The sequence below is a fragment of the Temnothorax longispinosus genome, chromosome 7 (assembly GCF_030848805.1).
Source record: "Temnothorax longispinosus isolate EJ_2023e chromosome 7, Tlon_JGU_v1, whole genome shotgun sequence".
In the NCBI taxonomy this organism is placed as follows: domain Eukaryota; kingdom Metazoa; phylum Arthropoda; class Insecta; order Hymenoptera; family Formicidae; genus Temnothorax; species Temnothorax longispinosus.
This window is the reverse complement of record NC_092364.1, coordinates 3,324,686-3,342,716: the sequence shown is the minus strand read 5'-3', so window position 1 is coordinate 3,342,716 and position 18,031 is coordinate 3,324,686. Positions and strand designations below refer to the sequence as shown.

Here is an 18,031-nt window from a genome sequence, read left to right as displayed (position 1 = left end):
GGTCAGGGTGAGTGCATCGGGGTGCGGCGCAGGCGGCGGGGGGCACGCGAACGGCAGTCGACGGTGGTGACGGGTGACGGTCGGCGGGAGTAACGAGTAACACTGGAGTCGCCAATCGGGACCGATCGAGAATGCTCGCAGCTGGTTGCCGCGGCGTGAGAGAGCGAAAAGGGTGATGGCGAGTAGCGATGGTAGTGGTGCTGGGTGACGGTGGTGACGACCGCCGCGAATTTTTTTTTACCGATGGCTCTGTCCGAGGTGCATAATTTGGCCGCGATTATCGGCAGCAATGCTTTCGCCGTTGGCAAGGTGAGAATACATTCTCTCTCTTTCTCTTTCAACACACATACGTATATCTCTGCCTTCGCCGAACCGAAAGATCGAGGCTTTCTCTCGCGGTTTGATGGAAAGAAGTATTACATACGTGCCAACAGTTTATTCTAACTACACCGCGTTACACCTCTCCACACCTGAAATCATACATTCGGCGGAGAGAAAAGGAAGAGGAGTAGAAAAAAAGAATCCATTGTGCGACAGCGACGGCCCGTACGTCCGACGAAGGAGGGCGGGCGGGGGCGATCCGCGTTTGTTTGGGAGCCGTTACCGTTAACGGCCAAAAAGGCGAGGGAGAAAACGCCCGCGAGAGTGTAAATGGTGACGATATTGGCCCGCGATCCCTCGCTCGTTACGATCGGCGAGGAGCGCGGATACTCGCGGTGTATTATTGGATCTGCCCCTCGGTGTGCGTGCGTGTGTGTGTGTGTGTGTGTCTGCTTGCCTCTGCCCGCTCTGCCGTCTGCCTGCCTGCGTGCGTGTTTGTGCGCGCGCTCCCCCGTCCCCGTGTCCGGGCCGAGTCGCCGCGGCCCCGTTCGCGACAGCGATAGCTCCGACGTCGCGCGTTCGATTCGTTATTAAGATTTTATTTCGTCGGTCGTCGCGAGACGCGGTCGCGTAGCATTCCCGAGCCGCCCTCGTCCTCGCGCCGTTCGAAAACAATCGATAGATTCTCTCTCTCCGCCGCCGCTGCCGCCGCCGCCGTCGCCGAGCGCGATGCGAGTACCGTGACCGAGTGCTATATAGGTAGGGCGAAGGGCAGGGTGAGATCTCTCCCTGCGGGAGTTTACGTTACGGTCGCTCGTGTCTCGGTGTCGCCCGCTGCCCCGCGCCGCGATAAGTACCGTGGCCCCAAATCCCAGAGATCTCACGTCGTCGTATTGCTTTCCGTAGAATAACGAGACCGAGCGTGGTGTCAATATGCTGGAAGTACCGCGGAAGGTCTACTCTAGGGACGTGCACGGCCTGGAGTACAATCATTGGGGCTACGACTTAACCGGCTGCGGCACAAAGAGAAACGTAAGTTTTTTTATTTTCACGAATTTTTCCTCGCGCGAACGACGCAGCGCGGGTCGTCCATAATTTCGTCGCGCGCGTTTAACTGCGACTCTGTTTAGATGAACGTCGAGGACGAGGATAGTCAAGATTTGAACAATCCCATGGTCAACGACTTGGTATCGAAGATCCTCGACGAGGACTCCATTACCATTGACACCTGTCACAACAGTTACAATAGCGGGGGCGCGCATTATCAGACGGACTACGCCAATTCCGTACGCTCCAACCAGGTCGCGGACAGCTTGGACGCCTACCTGACCGACGTCGATCATCTGGTCGCGCGTTATCCGCTGTCCAGCAAGTTGCACAACATCTACAACAACGCCAAGAGCGAGTACCATCATTCCAACAATCTGTGCAACGACCTGAAAACGCTGAACCTCGGTACGTGCATGCGACAGTCCGTGGAACAGGGCAATGCGTGCGGCAGCGACATCGCGCCGAGCCCGTACTCGTCCGACCCGCGGTCGCACGTTGTACACGCGAACGACGCCGGCATGTACACGAGCGGCGGCGGCGGCAACATGCCGTTGTGCAACGATCTGTTGACGACCACGAGCGGGGCGGCGAGTTACGGCAAACAGTCCGGCAACTGGACGGAGCCCCTGTTAACCCCCTCGATGGGATGCCGTGCCGAACTTACCGGGAACTACTCGCGAATCTCGAATTGCGCCAAACCGGATCTGAATTTTAACGTGACCGCGTTAACCCTGGCCCTGGACTCCCCGAATCCCGTTCCCATCGGCGAGCTCGAGTATCACAGCAGCATGCGGCAGAACGTATCGTCCAACTCGTACGGCGGCAATACCATGGTGAACATGCACGACATGTACGGCGTTACCGGTAACCCTAGTCAGGGTCCTGGCTACAGGCCCAACTCGGCGATGACCGATCTCAGCGTCGATTCCGGCTTCCTGTCGAACTCGCCGTTGCAGCACTTCTCGCCCGCCGACACGGCTCTGCACACCTGTTTCGGGAGCGGGATGCAACGCAACGGCATGGGTGACTTCAAGGACGTTCGCGACACCGCCAGATTAAATATGACGAGTATCAGCATACCGAACGAGCAGATACAGTTCTTGCAGTCGCAAGCTCGTAGCTACAAACTGGATCAAGCTGTGGACCAAGATTACAAAAACTTGATCGATTATTATCCCTCCGGTACAAACAACTTTGTCGCGTCCTCGGCGAATAATTTGGACACGAACGAGAACGTTTGTTTCCCTAGTGACTGTAGAATGGATAATAGCCTGTTAAAGATGATCAATCCGAAATCAAAGTCCATCGAAACCAAGACATACTCACCGATAGGATTTCCGAAGAATCTGAGTTCGCGCAACATGTACCAGCCTATCGCTAAGTACGGCTGTCACAATTATCAACAGTACACTGCCAACAGTGGCGACGCTCTGAAAATACTGCAACAAAATTCTACATTCTATCACAACGATTTGAAGCAGCCTAAGGTCAACGCGTACAAACTTGATGGATTCGACTTGGGCAAAGAGATCGCGTTTCCCTCGGGAAGTCACTTGACCGATCGCATCACGGGATCCACCCTGGACAAGGATGCCTTCAATCATATTCTGAAACAACGACACCATATATCGAAAATGCAGAGCATTCCAGCTGGGATTCCGCCTCCCGATATTATTTTCAACTCGGGAATGATATCGGGCACGAATACCGTGAGATCGGGAGCGTTTCCATCGGTGATGCCAGTTCCTGTTCCGGTGCCGGTTCATCCTGTCCCGCGACTGTTCTCCGCGCTTTACGGAGGAAACTTGAGTTTTAGAAACGGCAGTGGCGCGGCCAGAAAGACTGGTCCCTCGAGTATATTGCATTTCAATCTTGAACAAACGTACGAGCAATTCAAGCAGTTGGAAAAGGAGCGCAAGAAATGCGAGGCTGGATTGGCCGCGCATTTCCCGGGGAAACGAGTGACCAGCGCGAATAACATACCCATCCCGCGTCTTCAGGGAAATCCGTCGAGGGTGGATCGTTTGATAATCGACTACTTGAGGGAACACGCTCGTGTCATTACGTTGATAGCAAAGGTCAGTAGACAATATCGCTTACGAAGATTTTTTTTCTTTAAATAAAGGGAACATTTTTAATTTGTTTTTCAATTTTTTTGTTACGCAGTGTATTAAATATATACTCAATTTTGTGAAACAGATGGAACGCCTACGTGGGACCACGATGAATCAACGCGTGCACAAGGCCATGGAATATTGGCTGGAAGCTATCAAGTACGTTCAAGAGTGTCGCAAGCAAGAGATCGCGAATGCTATCAAACGTCAGAAGGAGAACCCACATTGCATTTTAGCGTATGACGACAATGGTGAGTGTCATAGTTAAGCAAGAGCTGTTATAAATATTTTTAGAAAGCATGTGGTATGAATTGTTCACGGACAATTAATTTAACTCCTGAATAAATCCTCGAGAGTTCTACCGATTATCTTTACCCGCGAAGCAATAAGAAAAGCAAATAGTGAAATAAAAGCCTGACAATTTTTCAAGTGCTTACAGATTTAAATTTTAGAGGTAACTTTTGAATATTTATTGATGGAAATCTTAAAATTCGTAAAAGATCTGCTTTAAACGACAGAACTTCTTTCAAAATTAATTAAAAATTTATAGCTTTTCGGGGAAGGCAGCAATTCTATGATCTTTTTATCTAGTTTTAAAGAAATAAGACAAGAAAGTAAAGCAACAAAGCCATCTCAGCTAATTCGAATACTTATTCGAATACGCGGCAACCTCAAATATTTGATTACGCGTCTAATATCGAATATCGCAACTTGTAATATTTATAACACGTGCGTGCGTGTGCGTAGATATTCTGACTCTGGCTGGGAGCGTCCACGAATTGACGAAGGCGTCGCGATACGCGCGGACCGGTATGTATAATGCGCTACAGGCTACACTACTTTATGACTTGGACATAGAGAAGAAAGTCGTCGAGGCTTCTAAGGATCCAGTCTTAGATGCGAAAGCCCACAGCGAAAGTCAAACGAAAGACGGAACCAACGATTACACAAGCAATACCTAGCAAACTTGCGCTGAATCCACTTGGTATCGCTCATCTTAAAGTACTAAATCGAGATTCCAGCAGCTTTTTACTTACGTACAGTATTACGTTTTTGAAAAGCTTTTGCTGGTGTATTACGATTAATTTTACTGTTGAAACAAAATGCCGCCCATTAAATTCAAAACTTTCACTCGCGATACACGAGGTAATACATTACGAATGAAACTAATGCGTAATACGGACATTTGGAGACGCGTGCGACTTTTTACAGGTTAATAACTCCATAGTTTTCTACCGTAACGTATTTTAATGCTTACGACAGTGTAACCGACTTAGCTTTTCGAGAACACCGATTTAGATACGAGAGTTTCGCTGAACTGCCTATCCTTTATCGGTTTATCTCTGTCGCGTGTCAAACAAACAAAAAAAAATATATATATCGCTTTTTTCCTCGACGCCAAATGGAAATAAACCGAGAGCAGTGTCGATCGTGTTTGAACCGGTGAACGGCCGCTAGCTTCGAAAATCGTTGACGACTGCGTTAACTCGCAGCAAGAACGAGATTGCTCAGATGTATTACATCCTTTAGAATTATGATAGATGAAGCCGTTCTTTGTACAATTACTCGTTTATATACGTATCCTAAGTTAAACGAGATATAGATAGGCAGAGAACGCCGATGTACTCGTTCAAAATGTTCGGCAGTAACTCGTTAGATTAGCTCAATGTGGCCTTCCTTGAATGTGTGACCCATAATGTGGTAGTAGATGTTCCAGGATTTGAATATTTCGCGAAGTGTAAGTGCGATATTTAATCGCATGCAACACGAGCTTATATATAAATATATATATATATAAATATATATATATACAGCTTTTATATATATTATATGTAAAAGCTTTAATATATATATAGGTATGTATATGAAAATGTTGTTTATATAGTACTAATGTCAGACTTTTCACTACTAATATCGCTCCGGGTGTATCCTCACTTTACGAATACAAAAAAGAAATACATATACGACACGCACATACGCGAAGTAATCATCTACATTACATCTACAGATCTACAGGTATACGCACAACGAGATCAAGCTACACCCGCACATAAAACTTTTGCACAGTACATACGTAAATATGTATATGTGCGTATACGTGTGTAAAACATATATGCACGTATACATAATATAATTTTATGTCGTTGCTGTGTATTGCTGTTCCTGCTTCACAAATCACTCATTGTTATTTCTGTATCAGACGTAACATCGCCCTGCGAGCGGAGCGACGAACATATCGCGATGAAATCGCGAACGATGCGTCGATCGCGTACTTGTAACAGATGCTAATTAGTACCTAAAGTTTCTATTATCTGGCATTTAATTATATAACGAAAGAGTAACCGAGGTCAATCAACTTTCGCGTGCTTTGATCTCTTTCGGTGATAACCGCGTCGCGTATTACAGTAAACTGCGTGTATCGTCATTCCAAATTGTCTTAAATTCACCTTTTCAGAATATAGATTTAGAACAATTTGGAAATAAGCTTGTCGCGAAACTTCAATTTTTCTTAATCGATCACACGATCCAGTACGATTGTTCCGTTTTCGACTACGTCTCTTCTTCGGAACGAACACGAAATTTCGTGCGCTTTAGAAGAAGTACACGCGTGTTTCACGAACGTCCGAATATAAAAAGTCTAGCGTAATACCGTACATCGCGCGTTAATTAAAAAATACAGCATAGATATGTGTTTGACAATCCCTTTTAAACTGCATGCGATGTTATTGCAAACTTATGCACGCATGCACGCACGCGTACACAGTCACGCGCATACAAACGCGTACACATATCAATATTTTGAAACCGGGATGACCGAGTATTGTGTGGCTGTGAAATGGAAACAAGGCGATGTCGTATGATCCAATTTGTGATCAAGATACGAAAGCTAGAAAGGCTCGATGCAAGAAAAATCTAATTTGCAAGATTTATTTGGTGTGTAAAATTGCGTTTTTTAAATAAGTTTTGCAAATAATGTATTGTGGAGACTTTGTGACATCCTTGTTCCAAGTTTTTTATTTCACGTTTGATAAATCTGATATAATTTTGAGCTCGATTAGTCTCAAGGAAATATTATGTGACGTTTTAATTAGTAAAAATTGACGTAGAACCATTTTCGACTATCTCTTAACATTCAAATCTAAACTCGACGAATCTGTACCGTTTTTAACATATTTAGTACTAAACTCGGATAAAATGTATTCTCCTCCATGTTGAACCTTCAGGATGATATTGGTCATTCTTGTTTCAAGTAGTGGACACGACGTATTGTATATGTAAACAGTTGTTTTTTGACCAACGGCATTTACATATCTATTATTTTTATTTAGCAGATTGTATTCTTAATTAAAATAACGTCACTCATCATTGACTTCAATATATTTTTTTTATTGTAGGAAATATCTCGATGTAGAAAAATATCTTTGTTTAGCCAATTTATCTTGTTAGACAATAGAAAGGGATGTGAATCAAGTTTGCGCAGGTGTTAACTAATATAATGCAGGAGAGTTTGAATTTGTTTTATATTTAATTTGAATTTTACATCTGAAAGAATCGTATTATGGATATATTCAAATCTTACATCAATTTCTAATATAATTGTATTTTTCTAAAAATGTCTTAAAGTCGCTTAAAAGTATTCTCAGGGTTATAAAGTAATATTAACAGTTTGTGATAATTGTGTACGTAAAGTGAACTTCCAAAAATGATGAATTCCAACATGATAATTTAAACGTGTTTGTGACACGTGATATAACAAGTCCGTAGTTATCTGAAAATCTTTAATTATTCGATATTATATTATTAATAATCAGTCAAAGATATATTTCCACATCTTTTGCATTGATGTGATGATTATTTTGTATTAGAAAATTCGAATATCGAATTCTGGAAAGTTTGTGAAACGTGATCTTAGCTAGTTAGCTAATATGTAAATGAGAGAAAATGCCGTTCGTTAAAGACCACCCCGCGTATTGTATGCGTACGTATGTGTATGTGTGCTCGTTGCAGCAAAGTGCGGTATAAGTGCGCCGCGTCCGTATATTGTAAATAAAAAAGCGATGTCGTAAACAATATAGCCGAAAATATGGCAGGAACTGACCAATGTTCGAGGCGCGAGACTGTTAAACTATGATTACCATATATATATATATATATCATGAAAAACGACATACATGCATACATAGACCAAACATTTGTATAAGTTTTCACTATGGCAGTGGGTGAATCCGCAAATTGATAATTGATACCGGAAGAGAGTGATAGTAAATTTCTCTAAATACCTTCCTTAAGATTGACTTAAAAAGGTACTAATTATTTAGAGAAACTAATTACGTCCTAAACTTAGAGACGAAATGCTTGTCTTATGTATATATGTCGTCGTGTAAAACTTAAAAAATGATGCTTTTGCGATGACGCACTTCTCGAGCACTCGTGATAACGATCGTATCGTTATTACGATAACGTTGTATCGAAAACTCATATCTCTCGTCGTAGAAGAATCGCGAATCTCGTCCGCCATTAAATATCGTGAAAGTATTTCTCTAAGCGGCTTTGTAAGATTAATGTTAAATTGATGGTAGCGTGGTAAATTATACGATCGATACGTACTCGGGGCTATCAACGCATAGTTGAGCCGTAGTTATTTTTCTAGTTAGTTTTTCTGTCCTACTTAAAAGAGACTCGTCGTCGTGAGACCGCTACTTGCGATATGTATAATATGTTACCTGCGACTTGCGTTTATAGATTAGCGGTTATTGATTTGACGCGACCACTTTGCCATGTCCTAAAGTGGCATGAGCTTTTGTAGACAATCAGTATTTATACGTTGATAATTAAGATATGTTGATTAATATCTAAAGTTTTAATGAGTTTGTTACATACTTTTTTTTTTTTTTTTTTATTGAGTCAAGTCCGGTTCAGTTCGTTTTTTACATACACGTTATGTAAACTTTTTATAGTTGACTTGTAGTAGTTATTTGATGTTTTACTCGTTCAATTGTTCCTATATATGGAGAGGATATAAAGAAAAATTTATGTAAACTAGTAGACTTGGCTAGTCGAGCGTACGTAGTATCGAGGTCCTCTTTGACTTACACTGTCTACGTCGTATTCTTTCGTTCTTCCTAATAGCTAGGTACTGCTTTCGAACTCGCCTAAGCGGCTTGTAAGTCTCGGACGGAGTAAAGCTGAAATCGTAGGGCCTCGTGCTATGCTCATTACGAATTTACCATATTATGTGTTTCAGCGCGTAGCGTTATTTATTATATAAATTTATTATTCGTTCGCTTAATATACAATTTCAGATACTCTTTTTGCATTGACACTACGATATTGTACCTCGAATTTAGATGATAGATAGAGACCAGCGTGCAGATATTCGAAGGAGCTTTCGTTCTGTCGATAGATAACGGGGGATAAGTAAGACCGTGGTTCAAGACGATGGTCTTCACGTATAGTACCACGTATTGTGTGTATCATAATTTACGTGTATTCGGCGTAGAGAAAATGTGTAGGTAGGTAATATTGCGAGCAACAATGCGAAGCGAAAATCGAAGTGTAATGTTATCAAAATGTACAGGGTTCCCATTTCAACTGTATTATCTTTTTTAGGCCGATATATAATTTAGAAGACGAACTTTTCGCAAAAAAATACGAAGAGAAATCGTCTCTCACTTTCTATATGTCAACGCTATTTTTCCCGTTTAACGCAACGATCTTCATTGAGTAAGTCTTGCGTATTATATTCCTAATTTATATGAATTTTCGCCCCACAGTGGGGAATGGTTACATTGTTTAAAAAAGAAATCGTCCTTTTTATAATAATAATTATAACACTGCTATTTATTATTCGCATTTTGTTAATTTTTCTGCCTCTAACTTTTTTTCCGAATTTGGAACGTGCTTTATTTTAATGTGCGATTAATAAGTTTAAGAATACCGACTTCAAACTGGCCGGAAGATAATATAGTAAAAACGGGACGTACCGTATAAACGATATACACACACGATATAAACACATGTGTTGATACGTTATAGATTTATATGTATGCGTGTTAGGAATCGGTTCTCGCGCTTTTCACACAATGAAAGGAAGAAAGTGCATTGACTTGTACATCGCGACTTCGCGATCGCCGAGCGAGAATATTTATATATAATACATAAGGAAATATATCGAGAGCTTCTTAGATAAAGCTAGGGAACAATGTACGGCTCTATCTCTCCTACTTTCGCTCTCGTATTCTCCGCAGCCTCTGCGCGAAGAGACGGAATTGAGGTCCTAATATTGAAGCTCGTAGATATTCAAGCTCCGCCGTCGATCGGCAATATCCGTACTTGTTTTTTTCCCCCGACCGTGTTGGAAATCGCGTTGCGATCAGCGTGGAGCAAAGTAGACGGAACGTAGCACAATTTGGATTAGATCGTTTGTTAGACGCGTTTATCGGCCCTAGAAACTCAAATTAGCGCGAATAAGCTCAGGTCATGAGAAGCTTCCTGATGTGTTAGACACTTAACGATGTTAGACACTTAACTACGAGATTCGACGGCATGTTCGTCCCCCCCCCTTCTGCCACGAGATAACTCTTCCCGTCGCGTTGTTCGTTGTTTTCTGTTTTATGTCGTTGTACATACTTAATAGCTAATGTAAAAGTGTCGGGGATTGGGAAACCGAGTCACGATCTAGCCGAGCTCGAAATTCGATACCGTTCTCGACGTTCCTTACGTTCACCTGCGAATAAATGTGACGCGACGAGAGGATCTTCGTCTCTTCTTTCTTTTTTCCTCTCGCGCACAATATCGAAAATCGAGATCGGCCGTGATCGCCGGCCGGTTTTCCCGGTGGCCCAGCAAAAAATTGACCAGGGTCGGTAATTAAGCAACCAGGAATTTCTACGTGAAAAACGCAAAAATTGAAGGCGTTCAGTTCGGCCGTCGAGGAACGGGGCTGTCTTAGCCGGCCGGTTTACTCGTAACACACATCGCCGCTTATTTTACACGACATACCGCATAGAATCATAGATAAGCAATAGATAACGTCTGCGCGAAGACAGAAAAGAAGAGGAAGAAGAGGAGCAAGGCTCTCACTTATAGGATATCGTTAGCCGTTCGTCTTAGAGACACATACGCGACTCGTAAAGCCGTTTATATGTTTAGAACTCGCGCTCGTATCTCGCGAAATGATGCCACTTCTAATTATAGCGCATTAGGCTCACTGAAAATCCTCGATTAAACTCGTCGACGAGAGCGTCCGCAATGCGGGTCACGTGGACGTCGCCGTAAGGTATAATATAATACTCGGCAGAACGGTCGATGGACTTTGTGTTGAACGGATAACAGATCCGTACTTATGTAAGTCGAGAATAACGATGATTGAAACGCACGTTGAAACGTTTAATTATATAATATTACATTATCAATGTTATATAGTATGCTAGTTAACAATAACTTTTTGCATACATTTAACATTTTAATAACTTACAGTCACGCTTTTGTTTTATATAATGGGAATAAATTAGTAGAAGTTGCCTATAAATAGGAAGCTTCGACCGTTCTTGCGATCGATTGCGCAATCAGATGGCTCCGATGGGTTTGACTGTGCGGGTAGAATTTAATGTTTGACAGAATCGAAGAGCTTATTTTTCCAAGCTCTCTTAAATCCGAAAGATGACAGGATTTCCAATAGAATCTCCCGAATAACTGCGAACTTTTCGCGTCAGATAATTTTAACTTGACTCGATGCGTGTAAATCGAGCGTCTAAAAAAAAAAAATCATGATTGACTTGGAGACGAGTTCTTCGATTCGCCTAAGGGTATAACTTACAAGCTGCTACTTGTCTAAATACACATGAATGTAATCTACCAGATATTCGCGTCCGTTAGATTTTAAGAGTGAAACTTGTCGATTAGAGTTCCTAACGATGTGTTAGATAGTCGCGAGCCCAGTTTTTTCAATCGCGACGACGACGTCGCATCAACGAATTAGCCGAGCGATCGCAGCATCTTAGCTTCACGGTCCTGTGTCTCATTATAATCTAGAGTCGATTACGTCGATTAAGAAAGACCGAGAGAGTCAAACCCATCGAGGCGACCATCTGACTTTCTCACGGCGCGTCTCGCGGGAAACGCGGCGCGAACAAAGGCGAACGATCGATCCTCCTCCCGCTCGTGGAATTAAAATTCAATTCAAGAGACAATCACTCTGCTTCGAGGCGTCGTGTGCGTTCAGGGTAACGGAGAAGAAACGAAGTAAAAAAAAAAGATAAAAAAAGCGGGGTGAGAACGGAGCGATCGGGCCTACGTCGCGCGTCGACGAGATCGAGCGGAGGTGCTCGGTTTGCGGACCATTAAAACAAAGGATACTGTACAACGATTACGCTACAATAATATTTAATGTACCTCTAGGAAACTCGGGACTCGCGATGGGTCTCGCGACACCGCGGGCCGATATCTCGATATCGCGCTCGTTTTTTTTTTTTTTTTTTTTTTCCGCGAAGCTGATCCGTTTTGGGATTTTACGCTCCACAGAGTTTGGAGAAACGCGCACAGTCGAGATCCCTCGCGCGCGTCCCGGGACAATAGTAATCGTTTTCCCGTGTATTTTATTAGGAGCTCCGGCGCATTTCGTACGAATTTATCGGGATGATTTTACCTAATCCGTTTCCTTTTCTCCTCGAATACGTAAACCTTAGCCTTCGATCCGAAGAGGTTCTCGGGAGCGTTATCGCGTGCGAATACCCGAAGCGAATAGATACGCACGTGTGGCGCAAAACCTCCGGGAGAACGTAGGAACGCGGAACCCCCCTTCGAAACGGCTCTTCAATCTCTAAGTCGACGCTCGAAATCTCGGTCGTCTTCACGCATTTCGTTTCCTCGCGTTCGCACGTAGGCAAGGGTGATTTAGGGTGGGTGGTTTAGGGTGGTTTAGCGACCAGAAAGTAACCGGCTAGGTCTACCGATAGTTAGTCTCATCGTCGTCGTTATCCGCATTGGCTTTCTCGTGTTTCTCGCGCGAGCACGAGCGTGTTGCCGCGATTGTTATTTTTATATTTAACCGTAAGATTTTTTACCAGCGAACGGTCGTACCCTCGCGACCGCGATGAACGGGAAATGGGGAAAAAAGAGAAAGGCAGAGGCCGTGGAAATTGGCCGAGAGAGTTGCGAACGACACGACGATCGAGGAGATACAACCAGACAACACAATGTCCAACATCGGGACATATAAGACGTCTTATGTCCATTTCCACCAATGCCGATTAACTTTAATCTCGGTTTAACTTACTTTTTATCCTTTTCTAATTCTAGGAATTAGAAAAAAGTAAGTTGAACCGAGATTCAAGATTTATACTAATGCGGATTAACTTTAATCTCGGTTTAATTTACTTTTTACCTTTTTCTAATTCCTAGAATTCCTAGAATTAATTCTAGGAATTAGAAAAAGGTAAGAAGTAAATTAAACCGAGATTAAAGCTAATCCGCATTGGTAGAAATGGACATTAAAGACGTCTCATGTCCCGATTTTGTGGTTTTTGCGTTGTCCGATCTCCTCGCGATCTCTCCTCGCCTCTGTTTTCAAACTTGCCGTTGATTTCCGCATCCTCGTCGCGGCATGCCTTTTAAGTGTGTAAACGTTAATCGTATCGACTACGTAATAGCGTCTTCGTGTTGTCGTCGTCGTCGTTGTTGTCGCCATGGCTGTTCACTCCTATTCTTCGCGCGCGACTCGTTCTTCTTAATCACGGCGATTCTCCCAGCGACGGTCCCACCATCTTATCCCTGACTCCGACACATATCGTGGAAGAAAACGATCGCAGAAACACGCGCGCGCAAACACTTCTCTCTCTTGAAGCTTATACACGTTTAACAACGTCTGCACGTTCTCCCTCGAAGACGTCGTCCACGTCCAGAGATCCGGGGTCTCGTCGATCGCTGAATATCTTCCCCCCCACCCTCGAGATTCCAAGTCTCCCTGCCCCGTTGTGGAAGCGAATCTTCTCTCTAAAACGAAAATATTTTCGTAACGCTTTATCAGCCACCCCGTTTTCCGTGCGCGCGTTACACGGTGAGAAGCGTAAACGGTTTTTTTTTTTTTTTTAATACGATCGGCCCCCGACCACCAAGAGCGAATTCTCGAGGTTCTCTCTCCGCGAAATGCTTCTAGGCTGTGACTCGTAACTCGAGAAATCCAATATCGCGCGTTATTATCGAAACAAATGACAATCCTTCCTCGAGCGAAAGTCGAAAACGAGAGGGAAAGGTGCGCGAAAAAGGGTGAAAAAAATAAAGAGAAGAAACGACGGAAGGGATGAAGATCACGCGTCAGAAGTTGGAGAACGCTTCGGATCACGCTTCCTCCTCGTCCCGTTCGCGGTACCTTAACGCAATATACATTGTCGATATGTAACGATATTTCTATCTCCGTTTTCGCCAACGCCTCGCTGTCAGCGGGCACTCGAGCAAGCAAACTTAATAATTAAATTAAAAAAAAAAAAAGAAAATAAAACGTACGCATTACGGTCTCGGGATAGATATGCGTAGGACGCGAGGAAGCCGAGACTGGAGAAACCGACGGACCCTTTTCTTTCTTATGCCGCGAATTTTTCGGCACGCATGCTCGCGCAGGGTCGTGCCGACCGCGTACCGGAGGGACGGCGTAATAATATTAATAATAATACGCGAATGATATATCTTTAAATGGGCTGTGGTAGAAAAAAAAAAAAAAAAGAAACCTTTATATATACTTTACATATATATACTGGATCGGATCCTCTCGTTTTAACTGAAAGAAAGAAAGAAAGAAAAAAAGCGGCATCTCATTCAAAAGGCGCATCTGTCTTTCGAAGCGTGTTGAAAGTCACTGTCCTTTACCGTTTTGTCACACAACGATTACCTTGCACAAAGCGTACCTAATTATATACATTGTATGCGCGTGTATGTATGCACGTATAATTATACATGTAATATAACGCATATGACATGTATAATTGTACGCACACATTGGTGCATACTGCATACGTACATGCATATATCGATAGTAGGATCCGCCGTAATGATTGTCAATAATATATCGTACCTATCGTATTCGTCTCGATACACGCGGGCAGATTATATAATATAAATTATATTGAGCTATATAGGCTGTAAAAATCCGAGCGGGGCCTCGTCGCTCGGATCGGAGCGGATATCCGTTCTCCTCCGAGCGTGTGCAACGTGATGCTGTCGCTTCGAGGGTCTCGGGAAGAAGATTCCCCGACGGATTGACGAGTTTCTCCTTTTCTCCCCCCTTCTCTCCCTCGATTCGCCTTATTTAACAATCCCGTCCAAACGGGGATATGTCTGATCGTGATGGGAAAAATGACGATGGAATCAACTCGGTTGTACTACGGGGGGTAGCCCCCTCCCTCCCCCCTCGATCCCCATCCCCTGATATGATTTTTATTTAACGCGGATTTTAATGGATGGAAAGCAGTAAGTTACATCAAATTACTTAGATTAGACCGAGCGGATTCGTCTTCCGCGAGCGACGTCGAAGCGGCACGGCAGATCGTCACACGCGTATGGACGTTCGTATCAGTCGCGTTAGAGCGTAGTTCGCTAGCTGAAAGAAAAAAGAAGGAAAAAAAAAAGAAATATACGAAGGAGAAACGGTGTTTTAGACTCTTGCTCAAACGATCGTTTCGTTTTCACTTCTGTGCCGGGGGGACGTCGCGCGCGACGTCCCCCCGGTCGTCCGAGGGTAGCGACGGAGAAGAAACGTGGACCATTCTGTGCGCTCGATCGCGACGCGCGCACGTACACGAGGGTAGTCGCGAGAGACGTTCCCCTTTCTACTCTTACACTCAATCCGCGAGCCTCCCCGCGCGGACTCTCTGAGATTCGAACGAACGCGTTTGGAGATGAGGTATACTTGTGAAAGCGAAATTTAAAATAAAATTCCTTTTTCACGCCGATGTAAAAAAAAAATCGATCGCTTTAATCCTGCCACGTGATTGAAACGCGTAAATTCGCGTCCGGGTTGATCTGTCACGTTCTATCGTCGCCGGAAGTCCCTCCCTTTGTTCGTCTTTCACCTTCGCGACGTTTCCTCGGGATGCACAGTTGAGGGACCTCCTACGCGCGATAGGCGACGAGATAAGGGAAAGTTTGTTTCGTATTTTTTTTTTACGAGCCCCAGCGTATTCTTATAATATATTTATGTCAATTTTTGCGAATGTAGATTAACTTCAATCTCGATTTAATTTACTTTTATCTTTTTTTTAATTGTTAAAATTGGAAAAAGACAAAAAGTAAGTTAAATTGAGATTAAAGTTAATCTGCGTCGACAGAAATACACATTAATGTCGCGCGATGATGTTTAATTGTTCCACGGATGTTTCACTGTCGAGGATTTTATGCATGCATGCATGCGCGTGCGATTGTGTGTGTGTGTACGTGTGTGAGAGAGTATCTCGTTTGTGTTCCCACGTTGATATTCGATGTGTCTCGCGGTAATATCGTCTGAAGTGTGAAAATTTCGTGTATGGTGTCCCGCGCCAGTGTTCCCGGGGCGACCTCGGCTAAACTCCAATTAACTTAATCGGCGATCATTGACCAGCGATTAATCGCTCATTGGAACCTTTTATGCCCATTGCATTTCTACCAATGGAGATTAAGAGCCTCAGCAGAATGACTGACTTATTATAATTTTAAGACAATGTTTTGTATTTTAAGTCTTTGTCTTCAGTAACGAATATAGTCTTGTCTCTCAAGTCTTAAAGTCGTTGACACTTCGTACACATATTTAAGACTTAAGACACAAGACAGTATTGTACTAAAGACAAAGACTTCAAGTATAAAACATTGTCTTGAAATTACAAGTCAGCCATTCTGCTTAGGTCCTAACTTTAATGTCGGTTTAACTTACTTTTTACCCTTTTCTAATTCTTAAAACTAAAAAAAGATAAAAAGTAAATTAAACCGAGAACAAAGTTAATCTGCACTGATAGAAATGGATATTAATCGGCCAATCTCCGATCTCCCCACATGTCGAACACAACGAGAAATTAATGAGCCCTTCCACGTTAAACAAAAAAAAAACGGTACTACTCGATAAATTAATCGCTGATCGAGTTAATCGGACTTCCGCAGTGGTCGTCCCAAAAGGTTAATCCAAATGAAACGATGGCCAAGCGCGACTTGCGCGAGGCGCGAAGTTGAGCGTACAAAACCACGTTTTTGTTAAGATCGTAGTCGTAAGTATGTAAACCTGAGCTTAATGTACTATCTCTCTCTCTCTCTCTCTCTTTCTCTCATAATGGAACTGTTTGTACTTTACTAGTTTATTAAACGCCCGTTTAGACTTACATAGTAGAAGAGAGTTGAGAGAAAAAAAAGGCATGTTCAATGCGCGTCCCTCTTCGGAGTCAGTTACTTTTTCTGTTTTTTTTTCCTCGCTCTAGTATATGAATATCTATATATGAATATAAATATATAAATATGTATTACGCGTACGTGAATGTCAAGTAGGAGACGCGTATCCACGTGCTTTCGCTTTGAGAGACATTTTAGTAATTTCCCCGATAGATATCGTTTTTAAGGCGTTGCGAGCGTGATGCTGTTCGAGCAAAATCTAGAAATCGGCAAAGATGGCCATTCTCCTTCCCGTTCTTTCCTTTCGTTTTTAAATCTCCTCTTTATGTTCCGAACACTACGACGATTAGAACAAAAAAATGTGTTTTACTCAAAGTGTCCTTCCTACGTAAATTTACTTGTTCGTTCTTATAAGCTAAATAAATGGTATCTCTTTCATGTTCACATGTTCACGTATACGCCTATTTATTACCAACGAAACCCTCCTCTAATTCGTATAATTGGTATCTTTTTTTCTCGAATACTAATATTTTTGTTTATGTTGAGATTAGTTGATCTCAAAGAAAGCTGTTGATAAAATATGTAAAATATATTTAAAAAACGCTGAAATCAGAATTCTAGGACTTGACAAAAAGACTACTTTGTTTTTACAATATTATAACAATTATTAATAAAAATAGTTTACATGAAGCACATTGCTATGGCGAATAAATCAATTAGTCTTGTGTATTCACAAGCAAAGAAATAAATAAAATTGGAGTTTTTGCAATTACATTGCTTGGAGTTTTTGTTAATTTTTAAAAATTTAAATCTTTGGCGATAATTGGTGTAAATAAGTAGATATATTTTGCGGCAATTAAAAGAGAATCTTAAGATTACAGCAATTCTTAGAAATCTTGAAATTTTAGATTGTACCTTCTCGCTGATTATATTCTCCAAATACTTTTTCGATTTTTAAGAATAAAATGTTTGTCAATAATTAAAAACGGTAGCACAGGTTGATAATTTACTAATGGTCAATAAAATTGAAATAAATTTTATCAATAATTAGTAAATTACACTAATCTGCGTTAGCGTTTTTAATTGAAAAAAATTTTATCTTCAAAAATCGACAAAGTAAGAAGAAGAATTATGTAATCAAACAGAGATGTTACTTGAGTAAAATGTCAAGAATTAAAACTTCAAAAATTCCTAAAATTGTT

At 42.4% G+C, this 18,031-nt stretch overlaps 1 protein-coding gene across 2 annotated transcripts; it reads left to right on the top strand.

Annotated features, from left to right (window-relative positions):
- The first annotated feature begins 60 nt into the window (after positions 1 to 60).
- On the top strand, positions 61 to 17,273 carry LOC139816820 (uncharacterized). Of its 2 annotated transcripts, none has more exons than XM_071784578.1 (5): positions 61 to 309; positions 1,228 to 1,353; positions 1,452 to 3,449; positions 3,571 to 3,736; positions 4,233 to 17,273. In XM_071784578.1, the coding sequence occupies exons 1-5, from the start codon at positions 244 to 246 to the stop codon at positions 4,445 to 4,447; spliced, it is 2,571 nt and encodes an 856-aa protein (XP_071640679.1). In that variant the 5' UTR covers positions 61 to 243; the 3' UTR covers positions 4,448 to 17,273. The 2 variants fall into 2 exon arrangements, with proteins under 2 accessions (XP_071640679.1, XP_071640680.1); XM_071784579.1 differs by lacking the exon at positions 61 to 309 and adding an exon at positions 798 to 1,080.
- Positions 17,274 to 18,031: the final 758 nt, after the last annotated feature.

What these genes read in the sequence shown, in the direction of transcription:
- LOC139816820 (XM_071784578.1), top strand. Translation starts at nt 244, where the DNA reads ATGGCTCTGTCCGAGGTGCATAATTTGGCCGCGATTATCGGCAGCAAT. An exon ending in ATGCTTTCGCCGTTGGCAAG is followed by an intron (nt 310 to 1,227) that starts GTGAGAATACAT and finishes TGCTTTCCGTAG; the next exon opens with AATAACGAGACCGAGCGTGG. An exon ending in TTTAGCGTATGACGACAATG is followed by an intron (nt 3,737 to 4,232) that starts GTGAGTGTCATA and finishes GCGTGTGCGTAG; the next exon opens with ATATTCTGACTCTGGCTGGG.